This window comes from Neodiprion pinetum, chromosome 4 (genome assembly GCF_021155775.2).
Source record: "Neodiprion pinetum isolate iyNeoPine1 chromosome 4, iyNeoPine1.2, whole genome shotgun sequence".
NCBI lineage: Eukaryota > Metazoa > Arthropoda > Insecta > Hymenoptera > Diprionidae > Neodiprion > Neodiprion pinetum.
In genome coordinates, this window is record NC_060235.2 from 28,425,376 (window position 1) to 28,445,152 (window position 19,777).

At 34.5% G+C, this 19,777-nt stretch overlaps 4 protein-coding genes across 11 annotated transcripts in view; 3 read left to right on the top strand and 1 right to left on the bottom strand.

The window, feature by feature from the left end:
- The window catches only part of LOC124217398 (lymphotoxin beta receptor inhibitor), a 13,014-nt gene extending 7,554 nt beyond the window's left edge, over window positions 1-5,460 (top strand). For 2 of the 3 annotated variants that reach the window (XM_069135484.1, XM_069135483.1), the window contains 6 exons: window positions 50-174; window positions 260-346; window positions 1,419-1,678; window positions 2,001-2,149; window positions 3,600-3,788; window positions 4,012-4,151. In XM_069135484.1, coding sequence (XP_068991585.1) covers window positions 64-174; window positions 260-346; window positions 1,419-1,678; window positions 2,001-2,149; window positions 3,600-3,778 — 786 coding nt within the window. In that variant the 5' untranslated portion in view covers window positions 50-63 and the 3' untranslated portion in view covers window positions 3,779-3,788; window positions 4,012-4,151. Of the gene's footprint in view, window positions 1-49; window positions 175-259; window positions 347-1,418; window positions 1,679-2,000; window positions 2,150-3,599; window positions 3,789-4,011 lie in introns of all 3 variants that reach the window. The other variant, XM_069135485.1, reaches the window with a different exon arrangement.
- Window positions 5,461-7,366: 1,906 nt separating this feature from the next.
- On the top strand, window positions 7,367-10,377 carry LOC124217397 (Vacuolar protein sorting 16B). 3 transcript variants are annotated; one of them, XM_046622904.2, is made up of 9 exons: window positions 7,369-7,576; window positions 7,667-7,826; window positions 8,436-8,617; window positions 8,703-8,839; window positions 8,964-8,991; window positions 9,070-9,214; window positions 9,302-9,543; window positions 9,720-9,896; window positions 10,149-10,377. In XM_046622904.2, the coding sequence occupies exons 1-9, from the start codon at window positions 7,502-7,504 to the stop codon at window positions 10,272-10,274; spliced, it is 1,272 nt and encodes a 423-aa protein (XP_046478860.1). In that variant the 5' UTR covers window positions 7,369-7,501; the 3' UTR covers window positions 10,275-10,377. The 3 variants fall into 3 exon arrangements, with proteins under 3 accessions (XP_068991582.1, XP_046478860.1, XP_068991581.1); XM_069135481.1 differs by lacking the exon at window positions 9,720-9,896 and having other exon boundaries at window positions 7,367-7,576; XM_069135480.1 differs by lacking the exon at window positions 9,070-9,214 and having other exon boundaries at window positions 8,945-8,991.
- LOC124217396 (glutamate receptor 2-like) lies at window positions 10,171-13,909 on the top strand. Of its 2 annotated transcripts, XM_046622903.2 has the most exons (9): window positions 10,171-10,297; window positions 10,932-11,050; window positions 11,216-11,524; window positions 11,602-11,687; window positions 11,772-11,951; window positions 12,043-12,266; window positions 12,394-12,611; window positions 12,710-12,972; window positions 13,672-13,909. In XM_046622903.2, exons 2-9 carry the CDS (start codon window positions 10,934-10,936, stop codon window positions 13,907-13,909), a joined length of 1,635 nt encoding a protein of 544 aa, XP_046478859.1. In that variant the 5' UTR covers window positions 10,171-10,297; window positions 10,932-10,933. The 2 variants fall into 2 exon arrangements, with proteins under 2 accessions (XP_046478859.1, XP_046478858.1); XM_046622902.2 differs by lacking the exon at window positions 10,171-10,297 and having other exon boundaries at window positions 10,721-11,050.
- On the bottom strand, window positions 13,673-19,687 carry LOC124217395 (probable serine/threonine-protein kinase DDB_G0278901). 3 transcript variants are annotated; one of them, XM_046622898.2, is made up of 10 exons: window positions 19,518-19,687; window positions 18,714-18,827; window positions 18,474-18,616; window positions 18,184-18,334; window positions 17,651-17,898; window positions 17,498-17,558; window positions 16,894-17,078; window positions 15,558-16,756; window positions 14,622-14,765; window positions 13,673-14,467 (listed from the first exon to the last, which is right to left on the bottom strand). In XM_046622898.2, the coding sequence occupies exons 2-10, from the start codon at window positions 18,814-18,816 to the stop codon at window positions 14,446-14,448; spliced, it is 2,256 nt and encodes a 751-aa protein (XP_046478854.1). In that variant the 5' UTR covers window positions 18,817-18,827; window positions 19,518-19,687; the 3' UTR covers window positions 13,673-14,445. The 3 variants fall into 3 exon arrangements, with proteins under 3 accessions (XP_046478854.1, XP_046478853.1, XP_046478855.1); XM_046622897.2 differs by lacking the exon at window positions 19,518-19,687 and adding an exon at window positions 19,363-19,516; XM_046622899.2 differs by lacking the exon at window positions 19,518-19,687 and adding an exon at window positions 18,984-19,352.
- Window positions 19,688-19,777: the final 90 nt, after the last annotated feature.

Here is a 19,777-nt window from a genome sequence, read left to right on the forward strand (position 1 = left end):
ACGGGCCCTCTCCTTGTATGGGAAATTAACTCTGCTATTTCTTCCCCAGATAAGTGCTCAAAAATGAACTCGTTAGTGTGGATATGTGTTATACTATTGGGACAATGTTATATGGGAATTAATGCACAGGGTCAAAGAGTTGCACCGGGAGTTCCACCCCAGCATTATCAACAGGTTTGTAAGAGACACTTGACTTGTATCCATTTAATTTTTTTGACACATTTCTGTTCAGGATAATGTACTTAAATCTTCTTTGTAGCCACCACAGCCGCATCAGGTTCATCAGCAGCAACAAATCCATCAGCAACAACAAATCCACCAACAACAAGTTCATCAACAGCAACAGGTGATATACCACATAGAACTTTTCATTGTTTGGTTGCTCAAAATTATTTACTGTAAAATATGTGACCAGAAATTGAACCAGGCTGAAAATAAGAGGTTTCAATCTTTGGTAATGATTAAGTATACCTTCAAAATTTGGGTCTTTATCTGTAACTGTTTCGGAGGAAATGTAATGTAAAGACATCTCAAAATGATCAAAAGTCATATTTTGATTTAAAATCCATGCTTTTATTTTCACCTAAGGCGATGAAGAGTAAAAAAACTTGCATAATATATCAGTCGTTATAAAGTATTCTCCACCGTTTGTTTTGTATGATTTATTTCATATTCTTATAGTTATGCATATGTCGGGTTATCTACTTGAAGAAATATTTAGGTGATTGATCTATGCTCACGCTCTTACGCGTCATGTGTTGTTACAAGCAAGTGATGCTAATGAAGTCACATAAGTTTGATTAAGTATAACGTAGCATAATTTGACAAGGATTTGTCATTATTTTTGGGTTCCAGTCACAATGCTTACTTTTAACATTTAGGTACTAATTCCTTTCTTACTCTGATCTACTTTTAACCCTAGATCAGTAACGTAATTTTTTTTTTACCCATTCCAGTAACGGGGGGTGAAAAAACGCCTCAATCTTGTAAATCCCACCTTCCGGGTTCATCATATCGTTAAGAGTCTTATAGAGTCTCATTTTCTTGGTTTTTTAATAAAGAATCACGTGGGCCAAAAAACTTTTTGCATAATATCCAAAAAAGTGGTTAAAAATTAGTTTGGGTAGAGTCAAAAATGCAAGCTGTTCTCTTGTGGTAGGAAATTTCAGTTCGCATGGGGTGTTTTTCACCAACCATTACCATTCTAGAATTAAAAAACTTACTCGCTATAGTTTGCTTGGGATCATAGATTTCTAGGTATATGTGACTTACGAAATTTTTGGACAGATATAATTTTCAAATACCCCGAGAGAAACTCGTGTAAATTATTATTATACTAGATTTGTGTGATTGTACCATCAGAATCTCATGAAGGAGTGAATTGTCAGTTTCTCTACAAAATGTACTCCATTTTATAGTTTCAGCAAGTACCAGTACAACAAGTTCCTGTACAACCAGTTCCTCTCCAGCAGCAACCTCAAGTTCAACATGTGCCGGTACCACAGCAGCAGCAGCAGCAGCAGCCGCAACAACAACAACAACAACAACAACAACAACAACAACAACAACAACAACAACAACAACAACAACAACAGCAACAAGTGCCACATGGTCATAACCATGGGGTACCGCAGCCAGGACAAATTCTCAATGCTGCAAATATTGAGCACGAAAAGGCGTAAGTCTAGATGCAAATTTTACGTAAGGTTGATAGTAGAAGTGTGAGTCATATAACTTCGCCATTTTCTCTCCAATATCAGAATATTATTGTAACGGTATTTATTTATTCTTAGAAAAAATAATATCAAAGTATAATAGCCTTTAAACGTGTTATTTTCAATTTTTCAGCACTTATTTCGAGTATACTCGGTACTGTCGTAGTTAATCAAAGAAATAGCTATTGCCAATTCTTGAATTATTTTCAACAATTTCTATCCAGAAGTTGAAAGAGAATGAATAATGTATATTACCTTAATTTGGTATCTCTTTTTTGCAATCAGACACATAGCAGAGCACATGGAAATACCTATGGACACAAATAAAATGACGGATCAGGAGTTACAGTTCCATTATTTCAAAATGCATGATGCAGACAATAATAACAAATTGGATGGCTGTGAGCTTATAAAATCTCTCATCCATTGGCATGGTATGTACTTCAATTAGTTTTGTTCGTCATTTTCTAACTTTGGTGAAGGGGATATAGTGTTTTTATTTGCATATTTGAAAATAAAAATTTGCTATAGTACTTGATCCAACTGTGGATCGTTCGAATACACGATGTAATTATGCATCTTATGTAAGATGCGTCCGGTCTCAGTGTGGCTGAAATTATTTAATTCCATTATTTGATGAATCCTTTCTTTCTCAATAATACTCCATATTAGAATCAATTATTGATTCCAGATTAATCAAAACTGTGCTAATAAATCAATTAATCTGTTGGAATGTTGAAAAAGACTCTACCAATGCTTATACAATAGAATGTCGATTATTTGAACATCAATTATCCATATGGTGATTTAGTTCTATTGAATCGTCAATCATCTGAATGATGATTCGGTTGAATCAACTGTCAGTTATGCAACAGATTATTCAGTTTAAATTTATGTTTTTTCGAATAACAGACTGTTATATACATTATTGCGCGACGTCGTGTGGTCAAACTTGCACGGCGTACCTCTCCGCTGCCTGCCTGATATGAGCTGGAACGCATTCGGTTTTCCAGTCAGAGTCCTTATTAGCCTGCAGAGCTGTAAAAAAGCGAGCCCTGATATTGAATCTGATGTTTTATGTACAATAATGCTCATTAATGCCTTGGGCTTCCGATTAACTTCTTTTCGGTCTGAAACAAAATGCGAGTTTGATTCTATACAAATTATGTGAAAATAACTGCCAATCTCTCGTGCCAGGTCCATCGCCAGTCATTGTCACATAATTCGTATGGAATCAAGCTCGCATTTTGTATTGGACCAAAAACAAGTTAGCTGGAAACCTAAGGCACTAATGAAAATTACTGTACGTATTCTGTCACGCTCAACGAATTACCTTTTTTTCCACACTGTTCGGTTATCCGAATGATGCCCGCTTCCAATCATTTCGCATAATAGATGCTCTGCCATATCAGTCTTTTTTAGTTCACAGCTTAATTCCTAATATGCTGCACTTTGTGAACAATTTTTATAGGCCGTATTATTAATCAAGTTGTGTTCTAAAGATTACTTTCAAGGTATTACCTCTAAGCTCTTGAGATAGAAATAAGGTGATTTTGGTCAAACCTCGTCTGAAGATACGATTATTAATATGATCCTAATAGGTGGTTCAATAAACTTATTCATTTACGGTTTGAGCAGCCTTTGTTTAATACTGCTCTTGTCACAGAAGTTTGTAACGAAAAATTGTGAAGAAATTTGAAAAACTTGAGCTCAGGTTATAAAAGCAACAAATTTTATGTGAATATTTTATGCAGCATCCATATACTGGATTTATGATGTGATGATGTATAAAATTGTTCTTTAATGTTATGTGATGGTTCTTGTCTTTGGCTTTTGAGTGACGTCTGGCATTGCTTTGTGTTTTTGTTGGTTTCTGGTACACAGAGCAAGGGAGTAAGGAGCCTGGGACACCTCATGCTGAGGAAAAAATATTTAAGGATGATGAGCTGGTTGCTTTAATTGACCCAATTTTGGGTATGGATGATACGAACAAAGATGGTTTTATCGATTACCCTGAATTTATTCAGGCACAGCAAAAAGCTGCAGCCACTGGACGACCATAAACTCGTTCAGGTAAGGTCATAGTTGGTTGTGATTCAGGTACACGATACCTTCGTAATAATGTGTATAATGATTTTGTACTGTACCCTTAGCTTTAAGCATACATGCCGTATTTTACGTTTGTTATTCTATGTTGCTTAGTAGAAAGAATTCAGCACTGCCATTTGACCAAATGTCATACAAAGTAATAACAAGTAAGATATATTGTAATTTTATTATTGACAAATGTGTTTAGAGACAGAAGAAGAAGGCATGCAGGCAGAAAACTATACGGACGCGCAGTTGTTGAACGTGGTTGAAGCAGTTATGAGTTCGACTGATGTTGATGATGACGGGTACATTACATGGTCTGAGTTTATCGCCAGAAACAGTTGAACTAGGTCACATTCCGTATAAAATGATATAGGTTTATTCTTGAAAATTATGAACAAAAGATGAAACAAAAAAAATTTGATGACGAATTTAATAAATTGAGATTTAGTTTTAGTTTTAATTATAATTTATTCACTCGGCATATCGGATTTTGCAGTTGCCCTTCACTGCTGGTTAAGTTTTCATGTCGTTTGCTGGAAATAAAATAATTTTTCATCGAATAAACAATTAACAAATCAAATACGGTTAACCAATATTATCGCGGAACACAAGAGAAATCGGAACTTTGCCCAAAAAACATTGAAATAATGAAAAATGTAATTGAAGACTGTACTAGTTGAGAAAAACAAAGACAGCACGTTTACTGCACCGATACTAGACATTTTATAGGCGGTTCAAAACATTACGGTATACATAGCAACGTCCAATCTGTATATATGATCATGGTTCTTGTTATAATCTACATCTTGTATCCATTACGTAATTACTTACAATTACATTAAAAGATGTTAAATATTTTGAAAACAAATATCGCTCAATGAAAAATCAGTAATCACTGATCCCAACTGGGCTCGCTCATTCGGATGGTTTGTGTAACTTTCTCTTAAAATAGTCAAATATCTTCCTTACTTCTCTATACAGTTCTATTTTTTTTGAATGTATAGTGCCAATGAGGTACAAATTGTTTATGCTTTTCAGAGTTTATTAACTGAATCATAATCAACGATCATAATTCCTTAACAGGTACAACGGCAAACCATTTTGGGTAGCAAATATTGTCACTTTGATCTGTCGTAATATTACACCGCCGTAAATTACAATACTTTGAACTTTTGTACATCGAGTTACCATCTGAGTGTATAACTTAAGTGAATATATTATAGTCAAATATTTATATAATTTTCTCTTTAAACTTATATTTACCCTAGATCGAACGCGAAAAAAAATGTAAATAATGATATGCATACAGACCAGGTATTTTATAACAATTACTGTATGCAAAGAAATTTGGGTTGTGCAAATGTTTCAAGTGATATGATTATTTCAAGTTAAACATTTTATAATGAGTGGGTGAATTGTTTTTGTGCGTTTTATATATCGAAGAAAATGAAGATAAGAAGTAAGACAAAAGTAAAGACTAAAATAATTATCATATTGCACTGTCTATGTAGCGCTTGATCCGTGTTAATAAACACTTACAAATCGACCCACTTGTCATCGCTCACTAGCAGTGACAATTACTAGTTCGAACGTATCAAGTGAACATTTTATATTTTATATACAAATAAATCGTTATTATTTTAAAAGTTGAGCCTTCTTGTACTTTATCCATAACCTCTATTAGTGGATTTGCATTTTTAGTTACATTATGAATCAATTCTGTTTTATTAATAAAAATAAATACTATATATAGCAATCAAAACTAGTAATATGCATAAACTAAACATTTGTAATTGTTATCTTATAATGACCCTAATTTATCTAATCATTTATTTTTACTTGAATCTTGTAATTCTATCATCTAGAAATATAATGTACCTACATTTAAAAACTCTAAAACGGAAGTGATGGTTAGGAATGAAGATTTGTGTTACAAGTGTCATTCAAATCCGATGATTGATACTGCTATACTTTCCCACACTCTGCATTAATTAACCTTGACATCGTGTTATTTTTTTTTTTGTAACGTTACATTATTCATTTGAGGACTGAAAACACTGTAAGGCTATATCAAGATCTTTCTTAACCTATGCCTACTACGAAAAACATACTTTTCCCGAGAAATCAACTGGATTGAATTTCTGAAAAGCGCTATGCAGAAAGTTTTGACCCAATCACAAAAAGTTGTTATTCTTCTACTGGAACGCAGCGGAATTTACATCATATCCAAGTCAGAAATATTGCTACATCAGGCTGACCTCCGAGTTCACCGAAGATAAATTAGATTAGGTTTAAAACTTTTATAGATATAGATCTTCGTAATCTACGAGTCGTTTCTTAGGATACAAATGCAGTCATTTTTTAAAATTCGTATGGTCTACTTACGTTCAGTTCGTATTTTATTGCATTAGGCAGTAGTAAAAATGTTATAGAGAATGCATTGTTATATTTATATTACGAGTAAGCCAATTAATTATGTTTATGTTGTATCAGAACCAACAGTTTTTCATTCAAACGTTTAGTCCGTTTGAAAGAAATTCGTCGTAGCTTCCGAGTACTTTCGACCGTCTCCAAACTGGTTGCAATCTGACTTAATTTCACTCCTGAAAAGATTTTCCGTTCATAACTGCCTTCTGATTGGTCTAGATGGCGTTCATCACCGCTTCCACGAGTGAAAAATAAGTTAGAATCAGGGTCCGACAATTCTCGTTACTGTCGTCAGTCGTGGATGGAAAGCGGACAAGCTAGAACGCGCTCGACATAGTTCACGCATCGTGTTTGATTCTACGATGTGTATATCTTCAATCAACGTACGATGTGTCTAAAATTTGACAATTTTCCATACATTTCGAAATAGTCAATTCAGCATAGGCGAAATTTTGAGCATAAGAGACTAAAATCGCATCATCCTGCCTTAATACTACCTACAAAATTTAACTCGAAATCGAACCCTTCGTATGATATAATTGATAAATAATTTGATGCGGCCGTGAATATCGTGAAACGAAGTGAACCGATACTTTACAGGTGTTAGGTGACGGGTGCACCTTGCACGTATTCATTCCTTGAGACTTCTCTGTTAACTTTGGCACTTTATGTTCATATATCTAGCTTGATTAGGAATAAAATACATTGCACTGCTTTCAACTGCCTATTGTAGGAAGTTTTGAAAATGTTAATAAGAAATTATAAATTGAAAATTCAGCTGTATTTGCAACAGAGGTAATAACTGATATCCCTTGCTAGAAATATAACATAGCTAAAATAATATAATCTATTTATTCAATGATATTAAATACGAATAGTTGTAATGGTTTTGATATCTTACACGTTATCCATACTATTACGGTGTTGATTCAAATTGTTCGAACGTATTTGGAAATTCTTTTTCTCGTCAACTTTTCCGCAAGTGAATGATCGGTTTTTACTTTCACCGTGTCATTTCCGCGTGGACTTGACACTTCGCAGTTCTGCAGACCATCATTTTGACCAATCCAGATGTCATCATAACTTCCACGTGGCCAATTAAATCATACCTTCGTCCTCCATTTTTGGAACACTGACAAAACTGTCGATTATACGTGAACATAATGGATACGTTTTATGTTGGATGCGCGGTCTCTACAAATAACTGATAGTTCGGACGGCACTCGTGAAACGAAAATTGAGCTTCAAGTTATGTCAGTATAGATATGAATTCGGCAAAAGATGACGAAATTTACTGGAATACTAGTGATAAACTGGTATTTAATTTCGAAGATAACGAGGTGTGTTTTCCAACGTCTGTAAAACTTGATTCTGTTTATAACCTATAATAGCTTCGTAATGAATGAAATGTTCGGTATATTTCTCTCCAGGAATGCCAAATATTCGGTGTATCGCAAACAACAGCGATCTGCTCCCAAGCAGGAACATTCAGCGTTGATGATGATGCAGATGATTACCTAAAATCCGATATCACCCCCTCTAACCTCAAACCTCTGCTGTCTGTTATTTCTGAAAAAACATTAACCAGCAGTACGTATTTTAGGCTGTCGATTCGTCTTTCCTAGGATTATTCGTACAAAAGCTTAACCTTTGACTTCCAGTTTATATTCAATAAAAACTATTCAAAAAATGCTGTGGGTATTCGCACTACAAAGTGTACTTATGCTTGTGTCATGCTCAGTTACTCTGAACGTTTAAGTGTCCAATATTTTCGACTGAGGTTAGAATAAATTTAGAATCCATTGTACTATACGTAATTTTAATACAGAATTTCCCTATTCTGTTGCCCTCTGAACCCACGAAGGTTTAGAACTGTGTTGCTGATGTCTGTTGCCTTCAGAAATTTATAAAATGCACTTGGAACTTTGTTGGGGCACGAGACATTTTGACTTGATCTGTACACAGCACGCATACTATCACTTTTAGTAATTAATGTGCAGCAATGTGTCTGCACTGATCCATGTAGGTTCACTCTATAGTGCGAGTAGACACAGCTAAATAAAAAACAAACTCACAAAGTAGAGAAGGATTGACTGCATGAATCTTGAAAAATGATGATTTCAGGTATTAATTACTTCATGATACAATGTTTCCTGATCAATTTCAATTGCCTCATTCCATGATATTGTATTATTACAGTTTTGAAAGCTGAAAACTTGCATAATGTTCATCAAGAAAAACCACTTGTGCAACCGGACATAACTCTGAGACGAATATTGCTAGGACAGCCGTTTATGTTAGAGCAATATAAATCGCTTGCAAGTAAAACAGAATTACTTGACTCAGCCATTGCCTCTGGCGATGGAAATGCCATTTTGATTGTTCGTACAGTAGACACAAAATTAATTCCTGTTTTATAATGTTTGATACAATGAAACTGAATGTGTAGAGTATGTTTGTCTACAGGTGATAATATTCATTGCCAAAACGCTGAAGCAGTCTCTGATCCAGCGGCTACTTCTGGAGAGACCTGAAGCAGTCAACATATACATTCGTTATCTTGCTACAACCTTGCGCACAAATGAGCTCACCGATCTTTTGACGTAAGTTTTGAATTTCAATTTGTAAGTCCAGATTTTACTTGTAATATAAGTGAGATACTTTTTAAGATGTGCTATATAATATAGTGGTATCTAATTCGAAAGCAGATTACTTGTTATTTTTCAGAATGTTAGGGCGTTCCAAAGATGCTGCCGTGAGTACCAAACAATGAGTAGAAAGTTATTGTTATATAAGACATTGAGAAGTTTTTATAAATTTTGTAGTTTTTTAGATGACAAACTTACAAATTGTTTTAAAAAATACACCCAACATTGAAAGGCTATTACAAAAGCTACAGAACTGCTGTAGAATGCATTTTACTGCGTTGTCAGATTGTCGGGAAGGGTTTTATGTACAAAATTATATTAAGCTTCTTGGTAAGTAATCGAATCTTGCAATTCTCTGGTAATTACAAGGGACATGGAGGCTTTCATGTTTTAAAAACTCTACTTTCCTCCTGACAGAGTGGCAAGTAGCAGTAAAGGCTACAGAATTCAGCAAACCACTTGACATCCATTCGTCTGTATTGGATTGCCTGCAGAATGCTTGCCAGCATCATTGGAATGCTTCGGAAGGCTCGCTTGTGTCACCTACAAATCTTTCTAAGCAGCATGATGTCTCGCCGAGACAATACCAATGTGTAGCTCTGACCACTAGAGCATCCATGCAAGCGTGGGATGACATTGAATCCATAGTTTTAACTAAGGTAATTTTCACTACCAGTTTTTGAAAACTTCATCTGCACTACATGAGTTAGATATTCGGTACCATGCTTGTTATACCAATTGGTTTTTGCTTTAGTATTAAAATTTCTCGTCACATTGTTTGTGAAACACTGATTGCCTTATTTAGAAATCAGAGTTTTATTAAATATATTCTCAGGGATGGCTTGGCAGCAAAAAGTTACAGACGAGTCTAGCGATAGAAGATATTTTGCAAATTCTTCATGAAAATCAAGCTCCTTCTTCTCTGCTTGCCAAATTTCTTAGTTACATAGACGATTTGGACAGAAGACTCAGTTTAGCAAAAAAGCTTCAATGTCATCGAGCCGTTATAGATGTGAGTATGTTCCTGTAAAATCAGTTCAAATGCAGTTTTTTTACACTTAACGGTTTTAATACACAATATGATGATATTATTTCGAACGAAAGCAATCTATTGGGCAGTAATAATGGATAGCCCGTGGTAAATAATAATATCAGTAGTCAAAACTTATGATTGCCTCAGTAACACTTTAATGATAATCTTTGATGAACAATTGTGTACTACTTTACAATATTATTTTATACTCATACATTTAATTTTTCTTAGATATTTGTATTACAAAGAGATCGTGTGGCTTTGAGTGAGTACAAATCTAGCCTTCACTCGCAGTCAGAGCAATACTTTTATGCTGAAAATGCGTTATGTGCCTCGACAGTGAAGTGGAAAAATTAATTTACCATAGCGGTTAACTATATGTATGTATATGCAATTATTATACTAAAGTAAATATTCATCACAAACATAATACTCAATACACGTATGTTTATATTATTAATTCTATTCTATTTTTTCCTTCAACATTCTAAAGCTTTAGATCTGTATTGTTCCTTATGTTACACTAGGATTAATGCTATTGTCATTATCATATGAAACTCAAGTCTAAGTGACCGACATAGATGTACTGTCTGCTCAGTTAATAACTAATGAACACAGATACGTGAATTAGATTGATTATGGGATATGAAATCGTACAATTTGGACTTGCTATTCATGTCACTAAGCAGTTGACATGAATGCAGGCTGCTATTGATGGTTATATTATTTATTTAGGAGCTTCGATCCCCTACTCATCAGTTTTGATTCTGCTTTTGAACAGTTCATAAGTTCACTAGTGAATAATGTTTGCAGTTTCTTTTAGTTGTATATTATTTTTGCTAATAAGGCTCAGCACAGCAGATCATATGATGCAATTGGTTATCAAAGCGTTTTCCGAATACAATTCAGTCCACTGTCACATTTTACTGTTTTCGAGTGCAGGCATATTCTATGAGCAAAGAGCATTGGTCGATTTTTATAAAGCTACTATACTGAATAATTATGCACCAACAGTCATGGAAAATATAATTGACGAAAGTGGAAGAAGCAATACCTTCGACAGGCAAAATCAATGCGTTAGACCTCTCAGATCATTTATTATGGGTAATGTTAGTAACATCGCCAAGTATATGGTAAGACAAATAATATTTTATATAATTTGTAGTCTCTGAAACACTTTGTGCTTGAATTTTTTTTTAAATTTCAAACATTGTTTAATGACGCTAATATGAATTAAAATCTGTAGTATTCAGCCATACTTTGAAGGTTTATACGATTAATTGATAAAATTTTGTTAGGTTATAGCAGAAAGGAGTAAAAATACATTAAAAGATACATGGTTGTTGTTTGTAAAAGACAGTTATGAGCAAGAATTGATAATCAGTCAAGTAGAACTTTCTATAAGAAGCGAAGTATACATAGCTAGACGAACAGTTGATGGATATGAATTTTGGGAAATTTATCAAACTGCAAAGCGAGAGTCAATTAGTGTAATCTATTATGGTAATTGGACCATCGATGCAGGTTTAACTGTAACGGAATTGAGCATCTTGGAGCGACGACATAATTTCAGAGGAGCTGTTCTTCGTGCTATTATGTTCGAAACGGTAGTTGCAATGTCAATACTGGCTTCTAGGATTATCTGTTGTGTAACAATATTCACACATTTGCAAATGAATTTCAGGACAGGTATACTGAAATTAAGGAAAGTCTTCAAACGCGATTAATGAAATGTGTTTGGAATTTGCTAGAAAAGAAGTTAAACTTTACGTGGGTAAAATCAGATCTATAGATCTAGCGCAGCTGTATACAAGTCCACGCTCATATTTCACATGTTTTCTCATGTTTCTATAGGACAAAACCTGTGGTCTTGGCAGATAATTATTGGGAACATCGGGTTCACAATAATAAGTGGAATGACATCATTGTTGGATTATTAGCTGAAAATAAAGCAGATGTATCGATGGTAGCCCCCTCGGTGGAGTCCTTCAGCCCACATATTATAGATCAGAGTGGCCTCCTTGACAAAACCGAGTATGTTTATAATCGACGCATGAGCGTGTTATAAACTCCTGTATTTATTAGCTATAGTCACTACTCAAATTTAATACTCATTTAAATAAAGGTATAGAATATTTCTAAAAAAATGGGAAGTTGGTCTGGACTCATGGTTTCATTTTTTTGATCCACTGAGACCAAATGTATGGTATCTCACAGTTTTCATGACTGTTATGTTATCAGTAATGATACTATTGATGAATCGCGTTGCCTGCAAAGTTGGTCTTATGAAATCTCGGTATTATTATTCAGATGTGTGTATTGCACTACATCGCATGTTATGCTTACAAGGTACGTATTTTATATAGTTTTGCATGAAATCAATTACCTAGATCCACCTTTTATTACTATACTTTCATTAGGGGCTTGTGCATTCCATTACGACTAGATATTATAATGTTCTGTTTCTTATATCCAGGAGGAGATATACAACAAGAAATGTCTTCCATGAGTCTGCTATTTGTGTTTATAAATTTTTGGGCATACTTAATTCAAATCATGTATTCAGCTGCTTTGGCTTCTAGCATGGCTATCAAACACTATGAAGTTCCATTTCATTCATTCAAAGAACTTTTGGCAGATGGCAATTACGAATTCGGTGTTCATCGATACAGCTTAGAATACGCTCTTTTTTACGTAAGTAAAATTTTCGTTCCATTTTATTAAAAAATAAGTTATTTATTTTTGTAAGTTTTGTAAATTTAGTTTATTCTATTAAAGACTATTAATTACAGAGAACGAACGATACGTTTCTTATGAAATTGAATACAGCTATGATGGAGCAAAATGTGTCGAAGCTACCGACGACATATTTACAAGGATTGCAACGAGTTTGTTCTGAAAACAAATATGCATTTATGGCTAGCAAACTGCAAGTTTTTGAATTACAATCTCAATTACCTTGCGAGCTTCACTACTTAACAGATGAAGAATATACAGTGAATAGTGCCTATGCTATGTCTAAACATAACGAGTATTTGCCCCTCATCAATGGATGGTAAAACAAAACAGTGTATATGAGGCGGTTCCAGCTCAGTTGGATAATTTTTCAGAGTATAAGCCACCAATTTTTTTGCCATTTAAAATTTTGAATCTTTACTCATTCAAACAATTAGTATGCTAAAGTTATCCGCATTTGAAAGAACAACAATTGTTGATATTCATTGTGACTCCTATCCCTTATTATCACCTGGAGATCAACAGCTTTATTCCTGTATGAAAATTTGTCTTACTTTGGCTTTCGATGTCATGTTTCCATGCATTTTTACATTTTCAACATGATTGTTTTCAAAAATGTTCGAATTCATAGTCTGACAATGAATGGTGAAAAGTTTGCATTCCCAAATTACTTTTGAAAATATCCTTCAGACAACAGGAATAAAGATGCAAATTCAAAGATTACTCCACATGCGCAGAAGTGTTGACCTTTTTAAAAATTTTAGCGAGATAAATACCAAATCACTCTACAACTGGGTAAATGATTCTGTAAAATTGCCTTTTTTTAAATTAAGAACCAAAATTTCGTACGTGTTAAAATGACAGTCCCATGTACAGAAAAGTGATTCGGATGAGGTGGACGCCCCGCCTCATATGAAATATGACTATGATTGCCCATTAGAGATTCATATTGCTACGAAATCATTAGGAATTTGTTGAATATGCACGATAATCACACACTAAACAATTTTTTCCACAGGTTGTGCAAATTGAAGGAAACTGGGTTGATAAGCAAAATTAATCGCAATGTGCTAGGGCTTGGACAACATTTCTCGGATGATTCACGGAGTTTTAGAAGCAGAGAACTTCAAGATACAATCATTTTACAACTTCTGTTTATTGTAGGGATTGTATTATCCATTGTAACACTTTTTGCCGAAAGAACATATAACAGGATGAGAAGAAATGGTGTGAAAGCAAGAAGTGGTCACAATTAGGAACAGGACAAGTAGTTTGACTTAATTATACTGGCATATTCATGAACAACAACCGACCTGAAATAATTGAAGGTTTTTACTCTTCAAATTGTACCGTGTACAAGAAAAAAAATTCAGTATTTCGTTTAACAAAATTTTGTCGTTGATTTGTGCATTTACTTACAAATTTCGAGCTTGAATGGTATTAAACAATGAAGCTTAAAAAATATTCTACGTGAGCAAATAAAGAAAATACTTGATTCTAAAGCAAATGCTTTTTGTACTTTGTGTGAACACAAATTACTGATTCAACTCCTCCACGATAAACAAACACAAAATCAATATGATTGTGTAACTTCGGCCATGTTTGAGGGCTATACAAATATCATGTGTGTAACAACGTGTATTACAAGTCATGTTGATAATATATGAATGTAAATGACCTTCAATTGGAGCTTCTTATACTAACATAATTTACAGTAAAAAAAAGTATAAGCTTAATAACGACGTTTAAAAATGTAGTCCCAATTAGAACTTCTTATGGTTCACTAAATCGTTCAGGTGTTTCTTCTGAGTTTTCTGGAAAAGATAATATTCATAAGTGTTATTCAATACAAAGAATTTTTTTCATAATGAGACTAATTTATTCATTGACCAATGGTTAAACTATTTTAAAGTTAATGTTACTTCGGGGAAGTACTTAATTGAGTTGCTAATAACAGCTATAACTTACTTTAGTAAACTTGGCTCTTTTAAATTGACTGGTACTCTTTGTCGTCTGGGCCTGCTCACTTCACTTGTACTGTGTGTACTGCTATTGCTATCAGTAACTGCATCAGAATTTCTACTGTCGAGCATCCCCTGATTTGCTGTGTTGCTAATGAAAGAAATGCCAAATCATATTTTGAGAAACTATTCAATAATTTGAAGTAATTAAAACGAAAAGGTTTGAGTTTAATAAGGAGTGTTGGATGCGTGGTTAATTTTTCTTAAACATTTATATAATAATGTCGAAAGTCTGGAACAAATTCTGTTCAATACTTGAAGCTTTTGCGTAAATGTTACAAATTTTCTGAGGAGTACGTGTACATAACGATCTCATCATGAACATTTTGCAATTAGAAGATTGAGTAAATAGGAATAAAAATATGCTCAACGTTTTTTATTGTTTATTGAAATTTTCAAATTTAAAACAGTCATGGCCATGCAATTTTTTAATTCATCTGATAGTAACCGTTCCAGAACATATTGACGTAGCTATTGCTGTGAGAAAAATCTCAACTGTGAGCAAAGACATTAGATTTCAAATTGAATCTATGTACACATGACAACTCTTGTTTTTATGTGTATTGTAAAATATACTGCAATTATCGAACTCAGTGACCAAAAAGGGATGAGTCAATCCTACATTTAATGATATTGGGATAAATTATTTAGAATAAATTGAAGTTTTATTCAAATATTTTTTTGAAATTTTTGGCACATATTAGGTATCTAGGTATGCAAAACCACCCACGTGTACATACCTAAAATATAGTTTACGTCAAATACATTATACTCCAAGTATACCTTTGCATCAAGGAGTTCTTTCAATGGATTGATAAATGGATTTTATGATACTGGGAATCTAAGTGAAATGAAAGTAAGTATGAGATTAAATTATACATACAAGTCAGTGGTTTTGTCTATAATGCTCTGATCAGGAGTTGTTGACTTTGCTTTCATGCGGCTGTCGGTGAGCTTTTCCAGCAAAACTTTGGCAGTGCTTGGGTCTTTGACAGTTGTGAGCTTTTTTGGCTTGGTCAATTTTCTTTTAAGTACCAACTCAGAGTCTGAATCACTAGATTCATTTTCGTCAAAAGTTACATTTTTGGCGAGTTTCTTTTTTTTGGTTGGACGTTTTGGTTTATGAATTTTGGGGAGGTCATCAATTCTCGGTAGTTGGAGACTGACATGATTCGAAAATCTGTTCTCGACATTTTCGTCATACAAGTTTGGTGGGCCATTAGATTGTACTATTCGTTGAATTGTAGTTGTAACTTCCGGCTCTGAATCGTTAGATTCCATGGGAGGTGCAACAGGACTATTTAAAACTGGTAACCGAAGATCATTGATATTAAACCTAGAAAGTTGAGGTCTTTTGGCAATCTGCAACATGATCGTATCTTCTTCAACATCATCATCTTCAATATAACGTCGACGCCGATCTGTTACAAATTCATGTGATCGATTCATTGTAAATAATTCATCTGATTGATTCATAGTTAGATTACAAGACGGTTCATCTCTGTTTTCATAGCTGTTCAGTGAGTGAACTACATTGACTGGATTTAAAGCAACATTTTCAATACTCTCATCCTCAATGTGACGATTTGAAATATCTGCATTAATATCATTCAGATTAGAGTTTAATTTAGTCGTTGGAACATGCAGGAGTCTTTGGCGAGTATTAATGCACTCCGTAAATTCCATATCATCTTCAGAATCGTTCCCTACTCCTTTTTCGGAGTCTGATGAGTCTATTTTTCTTACAACGTGCTTTCTACTGAAAATTTGCGCAGTATTTTCGACGTCTGTATCTTCAAGTGACGGATCATTGGTAGAACGATTTAGTAACCAGCTGGGTCCTTCCAAAGGGTCTTCCACTTCTGGGTCGATACCTGTATCTTGTATTGTTTTTGAGCTTTTTTCAGTCTGTAATTTTTGAAGATTTGGAGGGGTCTGTAGTGTGTTGTCGAAGCTTTTTCGTGACCCTTTGGTCTTTTGCATACTGATATCAAGATTGGATGAGCCTGCATCAATATTTTGCGAATCATTTTCTCCACTGTTTGATAGCCGCAAGTCTCCGTTTCCCCGAGAGTCTCGCAACTGCAATGAATTAGACAAAATGTTAAATTTATAATTGGTATGTGCTAAAAAATTTAATACCACTGTGCGGTTAGAAAACTACGAGTTTAATGAGCAATTAAATTTTCTACATTCCAGACTTGATTAAAGTAACAAACCATTCTAATGTTAATCGTTTGCGAATTTCTTAGCAGCTTAGAAACATCGCATAATGCAACGCTAGGGCTTTGTATTTGATTAATAAGGGTCTTTCCATGTTTTCTTGTACGTCTATTGGAAAGCTCCCCAGAATGTCGTCCAGATAGCCTCGTCTCCGATCTGTCGAGTGTACCTGCCTCGTCATCTGCAAAAAGATGATCGACCACTTAAAATATTTCGTTCTTATTCAGGACAGTATTAAATTATTAACGTGTATTTTGTGTTCAGGGGGATGCAGGGTTATCAAACTAAAGGCTACTACTGTATCCTTCTTGAAAATTTGCCACTGAAACTTCAGTTGCTAACGGCGAGTTTTTCAGTTTTGAATTTACAGCCGTTTGAAATTAGGATATCTAGAAGCGTCTAATGGCTCAGGACATGGCAGGCGAACTGTGTCATTAAGTAAGAAGTGAAATTGGCCAATTTCAAATGGCTGTAGCTCGCAAATCGTAAAAAAAAATTTCTCATAAGCGTCCGCAGTCACTGCTGCTGATTTTTACGAAGAATGCATTGAAAGCCTACGATGGAAAAATTTCAGATCATTCTGTAGTTATAAAAGCTTACCGTCAACTCCTACGAATTCTACTGGTATTCTCTCAGGCTGTCTTCGTCTGCGCTCACTTTCCTAGGATCATAAAATGTGTTTGAAAGTATTATCTTTTGTTTCCATTGATTCTAAGTTCATGGGAAAATGGAAGAAACAACGCTAGTACATACATATCCAAGCCTGCTGGAATTTGTGATAGCTGCAGTATGTCTAGACCCGCTCGTATTGATTGTGGAATGATCATGATGCTCTGTAGATGTTTCTTGGATAACACTGAGATCTAGCAAATTGTTCAGCCGTGACATATTAACTCTGCGTAAATTAATTGTAGGTTTAGTAATTGTGTGACCGCTGACCATGGGCTTGACTACTCCTCGTGCTGGAGATTTCGTGGAAAGTCTACGAGTTGATTCTCGTCCTAAAAATAAGGGGTAGTTATACATGGTGTGTCTGAAGTCTGGATGTAGGAATACTTGTATTCCATTAGTGTATTTGTGCTTAGACGAAAATATCATATCATTTTGGGATGTACAATTGATACTTGTTGGATGCAACACAAATTATCTATCTACAAATTTATTCTGCATTTTTACAGCTAAAGAATTTATGCAATAAACCGTTTTTTTCACAATATAAGAAACTTTGTATGATGATGGATATATAATTGTACAACAAAAAGTAAAAAAATTATTGATCTTCTTACTTGTGGAAAGACTAGTGTTACTTTGCAAACTAGTGTCATTTTTACGTGAAAATTGTTGGCAACACATTATAGTCTGTGTCACATAGTTTGTCATCGTTACTAACATAGACAACATTTCCTTGGCATTGTTTTGTATATCTGTAAGCATCATCTGCAAAATAAATAAAGAAGATTGTTACAAATATATTAATATAGTTCATTTTAATCACGTTGGATTAAAAATACAAAGTGTATTTTTTTTGTAACTGATGATCTCTTTAGGGAGGAAAGAGGATATGAGTTATTTTTACATCACGCTTGTTGCACGCCAGTCTCAGTGTCTGTAACTGACTAGTGAGATCGACTTTTTCGGAGAAGAGTAATTGATTTTCTTGTTTTTGAATTGATAAAGCCTTTGCCAATAACCTGTTGTTGGTCTTCAGTTTTCCGCATACTAAAATTGATCAGAGAACTTATGTGTTATTTGCATTTATTATATATTGTTTGGCAAATAAACCTTTGAATGATTATTTGAACATTTCATAACTTACATGGATTGAAAGGTCTGATTTTAGAGTTTCCTGCAAACTTTTGGCCTCTCTTGGCCAATACTTTACTTCTGTTGACACGGCGTTGTCTTGCAATTGATGGCATTTTGGTTAATTCTGTAACGATAGCACAAAGAAATGATTGATCATTGGGCTCAAATTGCATTTGAAACATTAAACTATGATTGAAGGTATTTATCTTTTAGGTTATGATAAAATATAAGTGTTCACGATACATAAGTTTAGGTCATTTATATTTAAATTCGATGTTACCTGATTACATTTAAGAATTGAAGTTTAGTTGTCGTTAAGTGCTAATGGTATCAGGATTGCAAGGGAGCGTAATTATGATCTACATTAATCACAAACTGGCTGAAATGATTCCAGGAGAATGATCTGACCAATGTTGGGCAAAATATAATTCAGCGTATCAATCGTGAACACTAGGATTTTAGAGCACAAGTGTAACTACCCAGTGTTTAGATTTTGGAAAGTATTGCATTAACGATTTGATTTTAGCGTGACGACATATTCTTCATGAAGAAATAGTGCTGAATTAAAAGGTGACAGACTACGAAAAATGCGAAATGTTTAGCTCATTTTAACTTTGGTTATAACATCTTTGGAGAAATATCACGATGTTTTCAATTACCGTTAAAGGAATCGTTTTTCTATCTCTTAACCCAGCCACCGGGGTCTCGCGCGAACGATGCGTGAGTTTTTGGCAGAAGACGCTTGATCCACGTCTGTCGTCGGCTTAGCAATTATTGATACAAAAGTCATTGAGGTTATTCTAAATCAACATACTTCAAGCGAAAATATAGGCGGATGTTAGAAAATTCGGAACGCAAAGGCTTGTTCTTGTTGGTGCAAATTCGACAGCACAGCTTCGAAACCGTTGACTGAAGATATTCGAAACTGCACTCATCACTGCTCTTATACTAAAAAATTGTATGGGTTTTGTCCCCGTTTTTGAGTTCCTCTACGTGGCGCTAGTAGACTTCTGACACGCTCGCTGGCCTTGCTGACCGCGCGCAAGCATGTCAGACAACTACTAGCGCCACTAG